Source organism: Hemiscyllium ocellatum, chromosome 34, assembly GCF_020745735.1.
Source record: "Hemiscyllium ocellatum isolate sHemOce1 chromosome 34, sHemOce1.pat.X.cur, whole genome shotgun sequence".
Classification (NCBI taxonomy): Eukaryota; Metazoa; Chordata; class Chondrichthyes; order Orectolobiformes; family Hemiscylliidae; genus Hemiscyllium; species Hemiscyllium ocellatum.
This window is the reverse complement of record NC_083434.1, coordinates 6,374,804-6,394,365: the sequence shown is the minus strand read 5'-3', so window position 1 is coordinate 6,394,365 and position 19,562 is coordinate 6,374,804. Positions and strand designations below refer to the sequence as shown.

General features: G+C 40.2%; 1 protein-coding gene across 2 annotated transcripts in view; it reads right to left on the bottom strand.

Annotated features, from left to right (window-relative positions):
* The window catches only part of dtnbp1a (dystrobrevin binding protein 1a), a 198,718-nt gene that overhangs the window by 5,265 nt on the left and 173,891 nt on the right, over positions 1-19,562 (bottom strand). For both annotated transcript variants that reach the window (XM_060850123.1, XM_060850124.1), the window contains exon 9: positions 4,960-5,103. In XM_060850123.1, coding sequence (XP_060706106.1) covers positions 4,960-5,103 — 144 coding nt within the window. The remainder of the gene's footprint in view (positions 1-4,959; positions 5,104-19,562) is intronic.

Sequence of the window (19,562 nt, the reverse complement as noted above, 5' to 3'; positions counted from 1 at the left end):
GGAATGAGCTGCCAGAAGAAATGGTGGAGGTTGGTACAATTGTAACATTTCAAAAGCGTCTCGGGTTCCCTCACTGTCCATGTACATACATCTCCCTCAAAGTTGCCACCCAGGCGGATAGGAAGGTATATGGTGTATTAGCTTTTATTAATAGAGGAATCAGGTTTCGGAACCATGAGGTCATGCTGCAGCTGTACAAAGCTCTGGTGCGGCCGCAATTGGAGCATTGCATGTGGTTCTGGTCACATTATAGGAAGGATATGGAAGCTTTGGAAAGGATGCAGAGGACTTTTCGTTAGAGAGAAGTAAGTTGAGATATGACTAATCGAGACATACATGATAATCAGAGGGTTAAGTCAGGTGGACAGTAAGAGCCATTTTCCTCAGACGGTGATGGCTAACACGAGGCGACATAGCTTCAAATTGAGGGGTGATAGATATAGGACAGATGTCAGAGGTAGTTTCTTTACTCGGAGAGTAATGGGGCATGGAACGCACTGCTTGCAACAGTTTAGACTTGCCAAATTTACGGGCATTTAAATGGTCAACAGACGAGAATGGAATAGTGTAGGTTAGATGGGCTTCATATTGGTTTCACAGGACAGTGCACTATCAGGGGCCAAAGGGCCTGTATAGCACTGTAATGTACTATTTTCTATTCCTGATAAATACGTCTTCTTAATTTATGAATTTTACATATTTCATCTTGTTTTTCTTTCATATAATAAATGCAGCTGAATGAAGGTTCTACATTATTTTTCATGTAATGTCTCTGCCCTGCTTTTCAATTCTATCCCTTTAGTTGTTTGCTTTCTTTATTTGTCATATTAACCTATCATGATCTGCATGTCTGTACAAATATGTATCTATAAGGAAAGTATCAACTTGATTAGATTAGATTCCCTACAGTGTGGAAACAGGCCCTGACCCAACAAGTCCACACTAACCCTCCGAAGAGTAACCCACTTCCCTCTGACTAATGCACCTAATGCTATGGGTAATTTAGCATGGTCAATTCACCTGGCCTGTACATCTCTGGACTGTGGGAGGAAATGGAGCACCCAAGGAAACCCACGCAGACACGGGGAGAATGTGCAAACCCCACACAGTCACCCAAGGCTGGAATCGAACCCGGGTCCCTGGCGCTGTGAGGCTGTAGTGCTAACCACTGAGCCACTGTTCTACCCTGAAGTGTTCGATTCATAAATATCATTTCGCCATTTACTGAGTGAGGCACATACATGCTCATCTCCCTAACTCTGTGAGCAGTGCTCTGAAAGCTTGTACTTCCAAATAAACCTGTTGGACTATAACCCAGTGTTATGTGATTTTTAACTTTATCCACAAGATGGCAGACTTGCACTAAACAATAAGAGGTTTGACAAAAGTTTTAAAAATCAACAAAAGAATTGGACAGCAGCTTCTAAAGCCTAGGGCACAAAGATAGAAAAAAAATCTTTCATAACACTGGCAAATTATATCTTGATTAATTTTTTTAAGTACATGTCACAACCATTTGAACCTGAAAAGGCTGAATTGTAAACAGCATCAACTTCATGTTAATTTTACTTCATCTTACCAGTATGATAAAGGTTAAGGGGGAATACAGTGATAAACCAAGCTTTCCTAAAAACAATATGAAAGGAAATGTCCTTTGTCTATCAGACAAGGAGACTCAATTGTGATATAGCCATCATTTTGAATGAATCAAGATATTACAGAACACCTTTTGTACCTCAAGAGAAGCAAGCACTGTCCGATTTCTTAAGGGTTAGGAGTACAAAATAATTCCACATGATTAGTCGACGTGGACAATTGCTAATGCTGCAAAGATTTTGATATCTTAAAATTAGCTCACCTTACCTTGAGTGTTGTTTGAGAACAGAATTTCAACTTTAAACTTTTGGAGTGTTTTATCACTTCAATCCTGAAAGACTTGGTTCTAAATGTTAGGCTAGGCCTCCTAGTTCCAGATTCTATAACCAGCAAATAGGTTTTCATCTATGCTGTCTTCAGCCCAACCAGTCCAAACTGACCCTCTGAACAGTAACCCACCCAGACCCATTTCCCTCTGACTAATGCACCTAACACTATGGACAATTTAACATGGCCAATTCATCTGACCTGCACATCTTTGGACTGAGAGGGGAAATCCACGCAGACACGGGGAGAATGTGCAAACTCCACACAGACAGTCTGCCCAAGGCTGGAATTGAACCTGGGACCCTGGTGCTGGCAACAGTGCTAACCACTGAGCCACTGTGCCACCCAAAGATTTGATTGGTTGAGTGCATGTGGGAAAATGTAGTTGTTCACTTTCACATAATTACATAAACCGAGAGTGACTGAAAGGTGCAAAGGGATTTCAGCGTTCTCATGAGTCATAATGTAGATAAAGGACATAATCAGGAAGGCTATTCTTCATTATGAAAAGAATTGAAGAAAGAAGTAAAATTGCTATGCTTCAGTTATTCAGGATGTTGGCAGATCCACATCTCCGATAAATATGGTTTTGATCTCCTTACTTAAGGACAGATCTAAGCGCACTGTCATAGGAAGTGTACAACATTGATAGCTGAAATAAGTTTCTTACAAGACAAGTTGGACTGGGTGGAGGATTTCAAAAGAATGAGGGGTCACTTGATCTAGATGTGTTATATTCTGAACGGTCTTAACAAGTTGAACATGGAAAGGACTTATCCTCTCGTGGGCGAGTCCAAACTAGACAGTACTGTTTTAAACACAGTGGTTGCTCTTTCAGGCCCATAGGACATAAGAGCAAACGTGTGCCATTCAATGAGAGAATAACCGATCTGGTAATCCTCAACTCCACTTTTCTGCCCTTTCCCCATAAACTTGAATCCCTAACTGAGTAAAATTAGCCTCGAATATACTTAATGACACAGTCTGTACAGCTTGCTGCGGTAAATAACACAACAGATACATGACCCTCAGAGAAGAAATCTCTCATCTCTGTCCTGAGCAACCACTTACTCAGAGACTGTGCCCATTAGTCCCAGATCCCTTACAAAGGGAAACAATCCCTCACCATCTATCCTGTTACCAGGGGTAGTAGGAAATAATGAATTGGAAACACAAACAAATTAGCCATAATATTAATGAATGGCAGAGCAGGGTCAATGGGCAAAATAGTCTACTTCTGCTCCTATTTCAAATAAGTACATCAAGACCTCTTCAAATGAGTGGAAATATTAGACTTTAAATGGGTGGAAACATCAAGTTTTACCTTGTTTATCTTCTGCTACCATCAAGCTGTCAACCAATGCATTTGTATCAAATTACAAACGTGACTTCAGCATCTCACCATGTAATGTAGTTAGGTCATATAACACCGAATGAAGTCCACACCAGCAACAAAACATGCCCTTTGCTGGATCAGGTATACATGAAGCAAAGCAAAAGGACTAAGGCAGCTCATAAACTATTTTCCAATTTGATACCATTGTAATTCACCTCCAATTTTCTCAAAAACAATCAAGAATGGGCAATAAATGTTGACCTCAACAATGATGCCCATATTCCATGAAAAAATATATAGAGGAAGTCTAATAAATATATGTGTATTACAGATCAACAGATTACAAATTTGAAATATCTGTCATAAGGTCGACCTATAGTATGGAGACAGATCCTTCGGTCCAACTCATCCATGCTGACCAGATATCCTAAATTAATCTAGTCCCATTTGCAAGCATTTGGCAAATAGCCATCTAAACCCTTCCTACTCATTTACCCATCCAGATGCCTATTAAAAATAGTTTAATTTTACCAGCCTCCACCACTTCCTCTGGCAGCTCATTCCATACATGCATCACCTTCTGTGTAAGAAAGTTGTCCCTTAGGTCCCTTTTAAATCTTTTCCCCCTTACCCTAAACCTATGCCCTCTAGTTTTCGACTCCACCACCCCAGGAAGAGACTTTGTCTATTTATCCTCTGCATGCCTCTCAAGCATAAATGCAATTATTACCAAATAAAAACTCAGTTCACTTCTGCAAGTTATGGTGTTTGCTGACATAGAACATAGAACAGTACAGCACAGAACAGGCCCTTCAGCCCACGATGTTGTGCCGAACATTGATCCTCATGTGAGGTAAACCTAATGTACGAACTCTCAAATTTCTGTGACCATATGCATGCCCAGCAGTCTCTTAAATATCCCCAATGACCTTGCTTCCACAACTGCTGGCAACGCATTCCATGCTCACTCAACTCTCTGCGTAAAGAACCCGCAAATCTTCTCACAAACTATGAAAGAACCCGCCTCTGACATCCCCTCTGTACTTTCCGCCAAACAGCTTAAAACTATGACCCCTTGTGTTTACAATTTCTGCCCTGGGAAAAAGTTTCTGGCTATCAACTCTATCTATGCCTTTCATTATCTTGTACACCTCAATTAGGTTCCCTCTCTTCCTTCTTTTTTCCAATGAAAAAAGTCCGAGCTCAGTCAACCTCTCCTCATAAGACAAGCCCATCCATTCCAGGCAGCATCCTGGTAAACCTCCTCTGAACCCTCTCCAAAGCATCCACATCTTTCCTATAATAGGGCAACCAGAACTGGACACAGTATTCCAAGTGCGGTCTAACCAAAGTTTTATAGAGCTGCAACAAGATCTCACTGCTCTTAAACTCAATCCCCCTGTTAATGAAAGCCAAAACACCATATGCTTTCTTAACAACCCTGTCCACTTCTGTGGCAATTTTAAGGGATCTAGGTACCTGCATCCCAAGATCCCTCTGTTCCTCCACACTGCCAAGACTCCTGTCTTTAATCCTCTACTCAACTTTCAAGTTCGACTTTCCAAAATGTAGCACCTCGCATTTATCCAGGTTGAACTTCATCTGCTACCTCTCGGCCCATCTCTGCATCCATATGTCACAACATAGATAGTTAATTCAGCTTCGTACCACCGGATAATAAGAAACATTTGTTATTTTACCTAACACTGGGGAGATTTCACTGCTGTCTTCCCCACCAGAGTTGAGAAACACGTCTAGTGCTTCCTGGTCAGACATATCCATTAGGTCCATCTGCTCCAGCATGTCAACATTTACCTCCATCGAAGACATACTTCCAATGGGCTCTGGGTTAAAACAAAATACACATTAAACAAATACACCAACACCAGAAAAATAAATAGGTCTGTTTTAACAATATAACGTGAATAAAGGAAACAGAACAGGATGAAAACAACCAGCTGTATTTTCTTTTTAGTTCGGAGGTGTTGTATGCACATTTAGTATTACTGAAGGAAAATTCTCCGACTTTGTAGTGTCAAGAGAGATGGTGCCTCAACACTCAGAATGTTGAAAATCCAGTTAAGTCATCTGAAAACCTTACTCACTGGAAGATTTCTAGATATTGTCCGTATTGCAGTTGAGCTGAAAATGTGTTGCTGGAAAAGTGCAGCAGGTCAGGCAGCATCCAAGGAATTTCCTGTTCCTTGGATGCTGCCTGACCTGCTGCGCTTTTCCAGCAACACGTTTTCAGCTTTGATCTCCAGCATCTGCAGACCTCACTTTCTCCTCGTATTGTAGTTGAACAAAGGTGCAATGAGGGAGGAGCTGGCCAAAGTTCAATGGTTCAATACCCGAGCAGGGATGGCAGTGGAACAACAATGGCAGGTATTTCTGGGTATAATGCAGAAGGTGCAGGATCAGTTCATTCCAAAGAGGAAGAAAGGTTCTAAGGGGAGGCAGGAGCGGCAGTGGCTGATGAGGGAAGTTAAGGACTGTATAAAGATAAAAGAGAAGCATAACATAGCAATGATGAGCAGGAAGCCAGAGGACTGGGAAACTTTTAAAGAGCAACAGAGGATAACTAAAAAGGCAATATGAGGTACGCAGGCAAACCGGCCAAATATATAAAGGAAGATAGTAAAAGCTTTGTTAGGTATGTGAAAAGAAAAAAAAAGTTAAGATTAAAATTGGGCCCTTGAAGACAGACACGAGTGAATTAATTATGAGGAACAAGGAAATTGCAGAAGGGTTGAATTGATACTTTGGATCTGTCTTCACTGGGGAATGCACAAGCAATCTCCAAAATGTAAAAATGGCTGAAGGACCTAGGGTAATGGGTGAACTGAAAGTAATTTATAATAGGCAGGAAATGGTGTTGGATAGACTGTTAGGTCTGAAGGCTGGTAAGTTCGCAGGACCTGATGGTCTGCATCCCAGGGTACTTACAGAGGTGGCTCTAGAAATTGTGGATGCATTGGAAAATGATTACCAATGTTCGATAGATTCAGGATCAGTTCCTGCTGATTGGAGGGTGGCTAATGTTGTCCTCTTTTCAAGAAGGGAGGGAGACAGAAAACAGGGAATTATAGACAGTTAGCCTGACGCCAGTGGTGGGAAAGATGCTGGAGTCAATTATAAAAGATGAAATTATGACTCATTTGAATAGCATTAACAGGATAGTTCAGAGTCAGCATGGATTTATGAAGGGGAAATCGTGCTTGACTAATTTTCTGGAATTTTTTTGAGGATGTAACTGAAGATGGACAAGGGAGAGCCAGTGGATGTAGTGCACCTGGACTTTCAGAAAACCTTTGATAAAGTCCCACATAGGAGATTAGTGAGCAAAATTAGGGCACATGGTATTGGGGACAAAATACTGACTTAGATTGAAAATGGGCTGGCTGACAGGAAGCAAAGAGTAGTGATAAATGGGTCCCTTTCAGAATGGCAGGCGGTGACCAGTGGGGTACCACAAGGTTCGGTGCTGGGACCACAGATGTTCACAATATTCATTAATGATATAGATGAAGGCATTAAAAGTAATATTAGCAAATTTGCTGATGACCTAAAACTGAGTGGCAGGGTGAAATGTGAGGAGTGACTTGGACAGCTAAGTGAGTGAACAGATGCATGGCAGATGCAATTTAATGTGGATAAATGTGTGGTTATCTACTTTGGTGGCAAGAACAGGAAGGCAGATTACTGTCTAAATGGAGTCAAGTTAGGTAAAGGAGAAGTACAGTGAGATCTGCGTGTTCTTGTACATCAGTCAATGAAAGCAAGCATGCAGGTACAGCAGGCAGTGAAGAAAGCTAATAGCACACTGGCCTTCATAACAAGGGGAATTCAGTATAAGAGCAAAGAGGTCCTTCTGCAGCTGTACTTGGCCCTGGCATCTGGAGTACTGTGTGCAGTTTTGGTCTCCATATTTGAGGAAGGACATTCTGGCTATTGAGGTAATGCAGCGTAGGTCAATTCCCGGAGTGGTGGGACTATCATCTTGAAAGATTGGACCGACTGGACTTTTATGCTCTTGAGTTTAGAAGGATGAGAGGGGATCTGATTGAGATGTGTAAGATCATTAAAAGATTGGACACTCTGGAGACAAGACGCATGTTTTGGCTGATGGATGAGTCCAGAACCAGAGGACACAGTTTAGATGGTAGGCCATTTAGAACAGAGTTGAGGAGAAACCTCTTCACCCAGAGAGTGGTGGGTATATGGAATGTTCTGCTCCAGAAGGCAGCGGAGGCCAAGTCTCTGGATACTTTCAAGAAAGAGATGGACAGAGCTCTTAAAGACAGTGGAATCAATGGTTATGGGGATAAGGAAGGAACAGGATACTCATTGTGGATGATCAGCCATGATCATAATGAATGGTGGTGCTGGTTCGAAAGGCCAAATGGCCTACTCCTGTACCTATTGTCTATTGTATATATGTCCTTCTTGGCAGCAAAAACCTTTCAGCTCCAGTGAAAGTATAAGAATCAAATGTTTTTGTCATTTGGATTATTTGACTTCAAAGAGTGAATTTTCAAAACCAAGAGTGTGGTGAACCTTAGAACACTGAGCCATGGGATAATGAGGATGATCATTTTAAGAATGCAATATCCTATTCTGAACGACCAATAGCAACTAACTTTTTCACAGTGAATCCAGAAGTCATATTTAATTCTTAACAAAATGGTTGAAACACTTAAATTAAGATTTCCCTCTTTAAAGGCAACTTTGTCAATATCTTTGGAAATAAAGTATAATTGTGCACTAGTAGCATGGTATTGAATCCAAACATTTGGAGAGCGAGACTCACCTTCTTTACAATACTATAATTTCAAAATTGAATTGTCCTAAAGCATTCTCATATCAGCAGCAGCATAGAACTGAAGTTACAATTGACAACAATAGGTGATCTAGCTTTTACTCTTGTCTGCAAAGCTAATGTCCTCAGACCTTTGGTTAAATAATGTCTTAAAGCCATTCACCAACAATGCTCAGCTTCAAACAGGTCTCCTATTTCTAGATGTAACAAATTTAATGCAACATGTTAAACATACAAATAGCTGACTGCAGAAGAAGCATCAGTTAAAAAAAAACACATTTCAAAGAGATTGTAGGTAACCTGGACAATTTTTCACATGTTTACACAAGCTGGGAGAGAGAGAGAGGGAGAGGGAGAGGGAGATGATCAAAGATCTAGGTTTCTTCTTTTACACTTTTTCCCCGTGACACTTTTCTATAAAGTTTATTATGTAGGGTAGAACAAGATACCACAAAAATTGTCAAATGTAGTTCCATTCGTGAGATGGAGGTCTGACGTAATCCATCATAGGTTGTTTCTCTTCTTCCATCCTGCCTACTCCTGGATGGACCTGAAAATGAAGCATGACTGGTGGATGTCGCAGGGACTGGAGACACAAAAACTTAAGGTTCTTTTTGTGTTTTTTGATTTAGATTTTTTATTACTTGCTCCCCTCTTTGAAGGTCTTTCTCACTTTGCCTGAGGCTTGGTGACCCTCAAGTTAAACCACCACAAACTAGTTGACTCACTCTAATGATACAACAGCCTTACGGTTCTGTGGGATTCTGACAACTTGACCTTATCTTACTTGTTCCCTGTAAACATGAAGCATTTGTGTTTTTGTTGACGACATAATGGCAGTTCAGTGTCTGTTTGTTGCTTTATTGAGATGAAGTTTTCTAAAAGGAATATGAAGCCAACATTTGTTCTCAACCCCAGAGAACAATGGATGCTCAGTTGTTATATTAAAGAGTAAAGTCAGAGTTTTGGTTATCAAAGGATACTGATTATAGACTATGAAGGTCCAACTGACAAGGTTAAATGACCATGATTTTATTGAATGGTGGAGCTGGTCTAGGGTCAAAATGACCCATTCCTATTTCTATTGCTTAAGTTCTTATTGAAGAACTCTAGAAGAAATAGAGGTGGGATGTGGAATGACACTTCAAAAGGTCATAGAGGTAAGGACATTTTTTTTCAACAAGTTGATAATAAATTTGAAGAAAAGAGGGAACCATTAACAATAGCAGCTAACATGAGGCCAACGATATAGGTTAGAGAAATATGAGTGTTTGGGTTAGGCAGCAAGAAACAGTAGTGGAACTCTGATCTGCTGAGTGTCCATGTTCTGATTGCAACTGCTCAAAATGAAGGCAGAGGACTTAGGGAAATTTGAGGCAACAATTTGTGGTGGAGAAAGAAAAGATGGGGACAGGAGGCTATATTTGATTTTTAAAATTTTTAATGGAAAGGTATTATGTGCAGTTTTAGTGATGAACAATAGGATACAATAACAGGGGTCACAAGTCAAATTTGTACACAGTCAGAACACAATGCAGGACAGTATAAAACAGCTAATTACAAGTACAAGATTACAATTTGTATATTGGGTCTTCAAAATTACACCCCCGGACTGGATTGTGTTCAAATGTATGAGCGTTCCAAAGTTGGATGTTTATAAACTGGGGACCCCTATATAGTCAAAGCAAAAAGTCTATTATAAACATTGAACAGACATCTTTGGATGAAATTCATCATCTCCTAGGAGTAGTACTTTGTTTAAATGGTCAACTTATACATTTTGACCCTGAAACAAATACAAGTGGTATTGCTTTAAACTTGCTCAATTGTTTGGATTAGTTTTACTTATTGTAATAATGATAAGCCACGACAGGAAATAGCTAATGAAATGAAACTAAAACTGACATTTGAACACAATCATCTAATCACCGTCTTTTGCTTCTAATTTCTGTACCCTTTTCATTTCTGCTACTTTAATTTTTTAGATAGCATTTTCCCAAACTGATCTTAAATTTATAACTTTATAAACAATACACAAATCTTCTATGTTCTAGTATTTTTCTTGGTACCATTTTGTTTATGGAAAACAGTTCAAAAAATTGTTTTCAAAGGTCACTTATTTCATTCACCAGTAAGCTTCAAATGTTGAAATCTGCAACAACACAAGAAAATCTGACATTTGCAAAGTATACTCATTAATGGGCCTGGGAACCAAACACTGCTTGAAGAAATAAAATATCCTTCAAAGGTCAAACGATTACATTGTCTTATAACAAAAGCTTTAAAATAGGATCTTTTAACTTCTGGTCATAATTCCTGATAATTCCTGATGAAGGGCTTATGCTCGAAACGTCGAATTCTCTATTCCTGAGATGCTGCCTGGCCTGCTGTGCTTTGACCAGCAACACATTTGCTGCTGTGATCTCCAGCATCTGCAGACCTCATTTTTTACTTAAACATCAACTCCATCATCATCTTCTCCAACTAATTGAGAACAGCATTTTGCTTTCATCCTGCTGGTCCAAACTATGCTCAGAGAGCCCATGTTTACTCTCCAGTCTCAACCTCCAATGTCTCTAAAGTGAATCCACAAATCACACCATTCCAAATTGATACAGCTCTTCTATTCTTTCCTCCTAAGCCACATGTTCATATCATTCCCTGACCTGGAACAGATGAAAATATATCGACTACAAATAGGAAGAAAACTAGGTGAATAATGTGACAACTACAGGTCTGCTTTATGATTCAACTGCCATGCAAATTCCTATCAGATCCAAGGAATGAAAACCACCGTCAATACCAAGGTTCAAGCTTTTGTTTTTAAATTACAAAATAGACAATTAACATTGGTATAGTGCCTTTCATTTAGATGATTCAATGATATCTTACAGGGTGATAGATGGAGGTCTAGCTGCGGCACACTAGAATAATTAAGTCTAAAGATGCGAAAAAATGCATAAGGCATGCAATGTAGGTGACTACCTGTACTCTGAAAGGATGCAATGATAGCAAGGATGCTAAGATTGAGAACCAATGGTCTAAAAGAATGGTTGGGAAAAGAGATAAAATCTTTTTATTCGTGTCAGTGAATCTAACAGTCAAAACTGATCATTGTGGTCATCCCATTGTTTAACTGGAGGAATCTGCTGTTTCTCAGGCTGGATATTGGAAAAACAGTTGGACATACAGCGGCACGGTGGCACAGTGGTTAGCACTGCTGCCTCACAGCGCCAGGGACCTGGGTTCAATTCCCGCCTCAGGTGAATGACTGTGTGGAGTTTGCACGTTCTCCCCGTGTCTGCGTGGGTTTCCTCCAGGTGCTCCGGTTTCCTCCCACAGTCCAAAGATGTGCGGGTCAGGTGAATTGGCCATGCTAAATTGTCCGTAGTGTCAGGTAAGGGGTATGGGTGGGTTGTCGCTTCGGCGGGTCGGTGTGGACTTGTTGGGTCAAAGGGCCTGTTTCCACACTGTAAGTAATCTAATCTAATCTACAGAGTGGAGGGGTCAACAGGCAATGGAAAAATTAAAGTGGTACTGTCAATGTTATTGTGAAACCTGATGGCGTGTCTGTGTATAATATAACCAAAATATAGATGAGGGAATGAGAACCATGTATTGAATATTACGAGAAGAGAAGCAATTTCTGGATATTTTCTACTGGTTAAGAGTGAACTGGATAATGACAGTGACACTGGACACTAAACAACACAAAGAGTTCAGTCCGCACTGGTCACAGAGGCTATGTTTTATGACTTAATTATGGGTCATTTTGGGGTTATAGCAGGGACAGAAGTCTTTTTGGAGAGATTCAAACAAGATGTTACAGAGGAAACAAGTTCTAAGTTTTTCAGGGTAAGGGGTCAAATTTTATTTTAGAGTCCAATGACTTTGGGATTGAAAGGAAAGTGAGCAGTGTTTGAAGGGAGGCAATCATTTACTGTTCATGTAGTGCAGAGGTTGGGGAAAATATTCAAATGTAAATTTAGGGAGTGGTTCGCTGAGCATCTCAGCCAGGCCCACAGGGGCCAATCAGACCTCCCTTACCGTCTATTTTAATTCCCCTTCCCACTCCCTTTCCAACATGACCATCCTTGGCCTCCTCTATTGCCACAATGAACCAAACTGCAAATTGGACGAACAACACCTCACCTTTCACCTGGTCAGCCCGAAACCCGGAGAACTCAACATTGAGTTCTCCAATTTCAAATAACCTCCCTTTCCCCAACTGCCTTCCCAGCCCCTTCCCTCCCACTCCCACTCCTCCCAGCCACCTACCGGATTCATTCCTCTTATTGACCAACGAGGTCGTACCCTCTGCCTGCCATCACCTAACCCCACTTCACCAATGCTGTCCCAGCCACCCCCTTTTTACGTATGTAAGAATGATGATGTGGGGAAGCAGCAGAGACTATTTAAAGAAAACATTTACATTATCCTATCTTCTATTTTATTCACTTTCAGCCAAATGTGAAACTCTGGTTTGCAATTATATTAGTCCTGTTCAGATTAATATAGATCTCTTTGGCACCATTTTGTTTAAACAATGCAGTCCATAGACTGTGTACCTAAACATGAACAGCACACAACAATTTTTCAAATTTTGAGGAAGTTTGAACAATTAACTTTAGGAATTTCAATGATGTGTTACAATGCTCCTCAATCCTTAGTTTCTCAAATGAAATGTAAAAAAACATCCTGTCCTTGTTGCCATTTCAGACTGGTACAATAGATTACCATTTAAAATGGAAATTATCTAAGCCTCTGTGAGCACAGGATTAGTCCTGGGAATTGGAGGATTGCGAATGCGACATCATTGTTTAAGAGAAGGGCAAACAATAACCTAGGATACAACAGACCTGTCAGCCTGACATCACCAGTGGCAAAACTGATGGAGGCCATAACATGGGATAAGGTAAAGTTACACTTATTTTTCTCTAAGTTTTTGTTAGACAATCAGCATGGCTTTGTCAAGGGCAGATCAAATCTGACAAATATAATCGAGTTTTTTGATGAAATGACACAGGCAAATGGACTGACACTGGGTAGATGAATTTCAATTCAGAGAAATAGGAGGTAATGCATTTTGGCAGAAGAAACATGGAGAGACAATACAGGCTCAATGGTACAACAGTAACGGGAGTACAGGAGCAGAGGGACCTTGGGGTTTATGTGCATGATTCGCTGATGGTGGCCAGGCATGTTTAAACAGTTGTTAAGAAGCTTTATAGGATCCTTAGGTTTGTAAATGGAGGCATAGAGTATAAAAGGAAGTGGTAATACACCTCTACCAATCATTGGTCTGACCACATTTGGAATAATGTGTTCAGTTCTGGGCACCATATTTCAGGAAGGAAGTTAAAGCATTGGAGAAACTTCAATGGAACAGAATGATAGCAGGAATAAGGGATTTTAGATACAAGAGTAGGGAAATTGGGCTCATTCTCCTTGGAGCAGAGAAGATTAAGAGACGATCCAAATAAGGTCTTCAAACTTCAAACAATTTTGACAGAGTAAAGGAGGATATTCTGTTTTCATTAGTTAGTATGTCAGTAACTAGGAGTCACAATGTCAAAATTAAAAATGTGTTGCTGGAAAAGTGCAGCAGGTCAGGCAGCATCAAAGGAACAAGAGAATCGATGTTTCGGGCATAAGCCCTCCTTCAGGAATGAGGAGGGTGTGCCAAGCGGGCTAAGATAAAAGGTAGGGAGGAGGGACTTGGGGGAGGGGCGCTGGGAATATGATAGGTGGAAGGAGGTTAAGGTGAGGGTGATAGGCCGGAGAGGGGGTGGAGGCGGAGAGGTCAGGAAGAAGATTGCAGGTCAAGAAGGTGGTGCTGAGTCTGAGGGTTGGGACTGAGTAAAGGTGGGGACAGGGGAAATGAGGAAGCTGGAGAAATCTGCATTCATCCCTCGTGGTTGGAGGGTTCCTAGGCGGAAGATGAGGTGCTCTTCCTCCAGGAGTCGTGTTGCCATGGTCTGGCATGTCCTTGGTGGAGTGGGAGGGAGAGTTAGTGTTCAGCCACGGGGTGGTTGGGTTGGTTGGTGCAGGTGCCCCAGAGGTGTTCTCTGAAACGTTCCGCAAGTAGGCGGCCTGTCTCCCCAATGTATAGGAGGCCACATCGGGTGCAGTAAATGATGTGTGTGGAGGTGCAGGTGAATTTCTGACAGATATGGAAGGATCCCTAAAGCCCCAAGGGACCAGGAGAGTGTCAGTTGATCAAATATTCCAAATAGTCACATACGCATAACTGCAGTAAACCCTGACCAACCAAAGCTTCCAGACATCAATATCCCTCAAAAAAAAACCAAGTAAAAACATCAAAACTTTGTCTACAAACAATGTGAAAACACAGTAAGTAATAGAAACATAATGCAGGGGTTATACATATCATTGCTGTACTTTACAGTATAAATACTCAACATTGTGATAGATTGGGGTATTTGAGTTAAAAATTACACAACACCAGGTTATAGACCAACAGGTTTAATTGGAAGCACTAGCTTTCGGAGCGCTGCTCCTTCGTCAGTAAACCACCTGATGAAGAAGCAGTGCTCTGAAAGCTAGTGCTTTTGATCTATAACCTTGTGTTGTACGATTTTTAACTTTGTACACTCCAGTCCAACACATTGAGTATTTGAAGTACATAATGTGTTAGTTTATGGAGACTGCCTGTTGATAAAGGTATTGGCTAACACACAGTCTCCTGCATTCACTGGTTAGGCCGGAGGGTGTTGGAGAGAGGGAGAGAGGGAGAGAGGGAGAGAGGGAACTGCAGCTATTAGAAATGATTGGAAAATGTGAAGTTGTTTTCCTTCAAACACAGGAGGCTGAGGGGTGACTTATGTGAGATGCACAAGACGATAAAGGGTTTGAATAGTGTGGATGGGGAAGACTGGTTTCTTCGAGTGGAACAAAATTAACCACTGGCAAAAGAAAAAAACAGGAAGTCTTACCAGAAAATGCATTTGCTTAAGGAGCTGACTGACCACTCAGTGATTAGTTGGAGAAATCAATTTCACAGCTATTTTTGTAAGCAGCAAGCATTTATGCAGTCAAAAATAAATGGTCTTGTTAAAAACCAAAAGAACTGCAGATGTTGTAAATTGGAAACAAAAACAGAAACTGCTAGAAAAGCTCAGGAGGTCTGGCAGCAACGTTGGAGACACATTACACTTAACATTTCAGGTTAACTGACCCTTCCTCAGAACATGTTATGATTTCTCTCCATTAGATGCTGCCAGACCTCCTGTACTTTTCCAGCAATTTCTGTAGATTGATTATAAGGCATCAACAAAACAATCTCACCATATGACCAATTATGCAGAATTCAAGGAGAATGAACGGGAAGTACAGAGATTAACAATTCAAATTAAAAACCTATCTTCTTTGAAACCTTTTTTTAATAATGTGTACACAATTGATGAATACTAGGTCTAACATGGCATGATGTGGAACTTCTATAGTATCCAGCATTTTTCACAGCAATAGCAAATATAGAGCAAATAGTCAAACAGACCCTTTGGTCCAACTATTCTATACCAGCCATGTTCCCAAACTAAACTAATCCCATCAGCCTCTATTTGGCACATATCTCTCTAAATCTTTCCTGTCCATGTACTTGTCCAAGTGTCTTTGAAATGCTGTAATTGTACCTGTATCCACCACTTCCTCTAACAGTTCATTCCATACACTGTCCACTCTGTCTCAAAATGTTGTCCCCATGTCCTTTTTAGATTTTTCTACCCTCATCTTAAAAATATTCCCCCTCATCTTGAAATCCCCCACTTAGGGAAACGATCTTTGCTATTCACTTTATCTATGCCCCTCACGATTTTACAAACCTCTGTAAGCTCACTCCTCAACCTCCTATGCTCCAGTGAAAAGAGTCCCAGTCTATCCAGCCATTTTTGTAACTCAAACCTTCTATTCCCAGCAAATTCCTAGTAAATCTTTTCGGAATCCTCTCTAGTTTAATAATGTCCTTTCTATAACCAGAACTGTACTCAGTACTCCAGGAGAGGCCTCACCAACATCCTCTACATACATCAACATGACATCCCATCCCATGCACTCAAGGGTCTAGGCAATGAAGGCAAGAATGCTAAAAGTCTTCTTAACCACCCTATCCATATGTGACACAAATTTCAAAAAATTAATGTACCTGAACCCCTAGCTCTCTCTGTTTGATAACACTATCCAAGTCCCTACCATTAACTGTATAAGCCCTGCCCCAATTGGTTTTATCAAAAAGCAATGCCTTACATGTATCCAAATTAAACTCCATTTCCCACTACTCAGCCAATTGATCAAAATCTCTTTGTAATATTAGACAACCTTCTTCAGTGTTCAGTACACCACCAATTTTGGTGTCATCTGCAAACTTACTAACCATGCCTCCTATATTCTCAACCAAATCATTTATATAAATAACAGAAGTGGACCCAGTATCAAATTCTGTGGAACATCACAGTCTGAAAAACAACTTCCGATCACTACCCTCTGTCTCCTATCTTAAAGCCAATCTTGCACCCAATTGGCAAGCATGCACTGAATCCCATGTCATCTAACTTTACCAATTAGTCTACCACTTCTTACTAAGTTTTCTTGTGTTTTTTCAACTTTGATACATGAGATAGGAGAGAATGAATCTGTAACATGCCATTTATCAATTACAACAAAAAGTTGCGAAAACTTGGCTTGGTACTTTGGAAATTTGAGGGCTGATTTGAAGTATAAAAAGGATCAAAATATATTTTCATGCACAAATTATCTCCCCAAAGGGTTGCAAATGCTGGATGAAATGTGAATTTCAAAATGGCCATCGACAGATTTTTTTATTATAAGAATACCAAAGAATAATGTAAGAGTAATTAGAAGCACAGATCAGTCATGATCTAACTGAATTGTAAAATATCTTTGACAGGATCAATAGATTACTTTTGTTCCAATTTTAAATGGTGTGAGGACATTAACCATAGAAGTGATAAATTGACCCAAACATCCTTTAAGATCAAGGTAAACACTTAAAGATGACACTCTTGGAGTGTTTACTTCTAAAGGGTTATACTAACTTAACAGCATTACATTTTTGCTGTTCTTTATAAACACTTTTCCCTGTTCATGCTCTGTAACTTCTTTCAGCTTTTCTCATTGAAAAATGAACTTGCGGTCACTACAATGCGAGGTGATAACCTTTGTCTCTGTTCTTCCCACACCACACTCAGTGATTTATTCTTCTCCAATCCCACTGTGATTAAGACTCTCATTATCGCATCTTTCTATCTGGTCTCAGGACTTCCTCTTCTCCCGCTTCTTGGTAGTCCCACCTCTATGACATGTCTCACCACATTTAATTTCTTCTCAATAATAGATCACCATGCTATTTCAATCTCAACTCAGCTATTTTCTTTGAGGGCTCCAAATCTTCACTAATCCCGATAAGTCAAAAAACTACGAACCAGCTTTTACTCCATACATGCAAACCTCTGCAACTACAAAGCTGAAAAGAATAAATATTTTTAACAAGAGTTTCAATCTCACTGGCTTCAGGCCAATCATTCATCATAATGTACTCTGACAACACTGTTTGTACATTAGTAGCTGTCACAAATCGCATCACAGAAACGGAGAAGATCTACAACATTCTGAAAGGAAAAAGTCATATATACTGTCCAAAATACTTGAAATAGAAGTAACTTCAAACAATTATTTCCCCAATTAACACAAACATGAGTAAACCCTTAAATGTCAAGTTATGATCTTTCCACTTCACCCAGTCCCAGGTGTATACATTAGATTGCTGTCATTTTCTCATGTAGGTTTATTAATCTAAAACAAGTTTCCAACATTATCAGAATGGAATGAATGAAATTGCTAAATAACCACCATATGTACTCGTGTATAAATCAATCTCTTGGTATAAGTTGACCCCTTATTTTGGCCAAAAAGTCTTGAATTTTCCATATCTCTCATGCATAAGTCGATTCTACTATCCACATTACAAACCTCTTACAAAAGGAAACAATGTTCACTTAAATTTATTTTTTGTGAAATTTCATAGATTTTTCAGAAAGTATTTGCTTAATGAAGTCAATGTTCGCATTAACCCATTTCAACAAAATTGCATTCATTCATTCATTCCTATCGGTACCTCTATTCATTGTGCTTTGTTTACTATATCACATCTCTATTCATTCACGACTATTTACCGTACTTGGTTTACTACGGCATGTTTTAATTCATTCAGACTGGTACTAAGTCTATCAGTATTTATCAACTTTAAAAATGGCAAGTTACCACATTATCATACGAAATTAGTGGGAAATACTTATTGTGGTAGAGCCTGGAAGGCTGTCCATTATCATCTCTAACTATGATGATACAGCTTTATATTCCATCTATAATAGAATAAAACATGTCAAACTATTTGAAAGGAACATTATTGGGAGAAAAATGACAGTGCTCCCCAACAATGCCCACACTTGTTTTTGGGGAGGTGTGGGGGGGTGGAAAACAAGAGTGAGGCGCAGATTGAGACACCTCGTTCCCTTTCTGCTGGTTAAAGTGTTACCTGCTGGAGGATGTGAGGCGGTCACAACTGCCACTCATTAATCAGCAGTTGAGTGAGCTTCTGTGTAACCGGGCCTTTCCTCTATTCCCCCTATGGCTACCCTCCCCCTCTCTTCTCCTCCTTCCCCTCTTCAATTTGGCACTAGGCTATGAACCTCTAGTGCCTTCCATCAGCACAGCCCCGAGCAAGTGCACGGTGGGGTGGCAGTGCAGTCACCTGTCTCCAATGACATCACTGCCTTAGCTTGATTGGCAGCCACAAGCCAATCAGAGCTGTGGCCTGAGGGCAAGGAACCCGCTCACCCGAATGTCACACAGAGTGATTGGAACTCCATGTACTGTATCAGAGAATGTAGCAAATTGAGGAAAGTTTGTGTTCTTGACTCAGATCTGGCAGGAGGTTGGACAGTAGAAGGTTAGGATTCTGTAAGAATTTAGGATTCTTCTTTACCCAGGATTAGTTGTGCAATCAAATTGACTGCTGATAATAATACAGTATTTCGAACTGCAGCATGAATTTCAGTCCCTTGAAAACAATACCTTGTATATAAGTCAACGCCCCAACTTCATCTTAAAAAATGTGTCTTCAATATTCAACTGATACACAAGTATGTAGGGTACTTATTAAAATGAATTTCTTCATACATCTAACAAAGGATACCAGAAATATTAAGAGGCAAGTGTTTTCACCAAATTCATCAGACAAAATAAATTTAAAAAACTGACATTATATGAAGATTCCATAGAGGTACTGTGTTATAATCCTGGACAAGACTGCCAAATTTCATAGTGATCCAGTCTGGGACTAGTAATCTTTGCGGTTAAAATAAATATGCTTTCTCAGCTGCAACAAAATGCAGCTCTTGGGCATATTAGATCCCCACTCTCAGCTGCACTGAAGTTCCAGTTTCT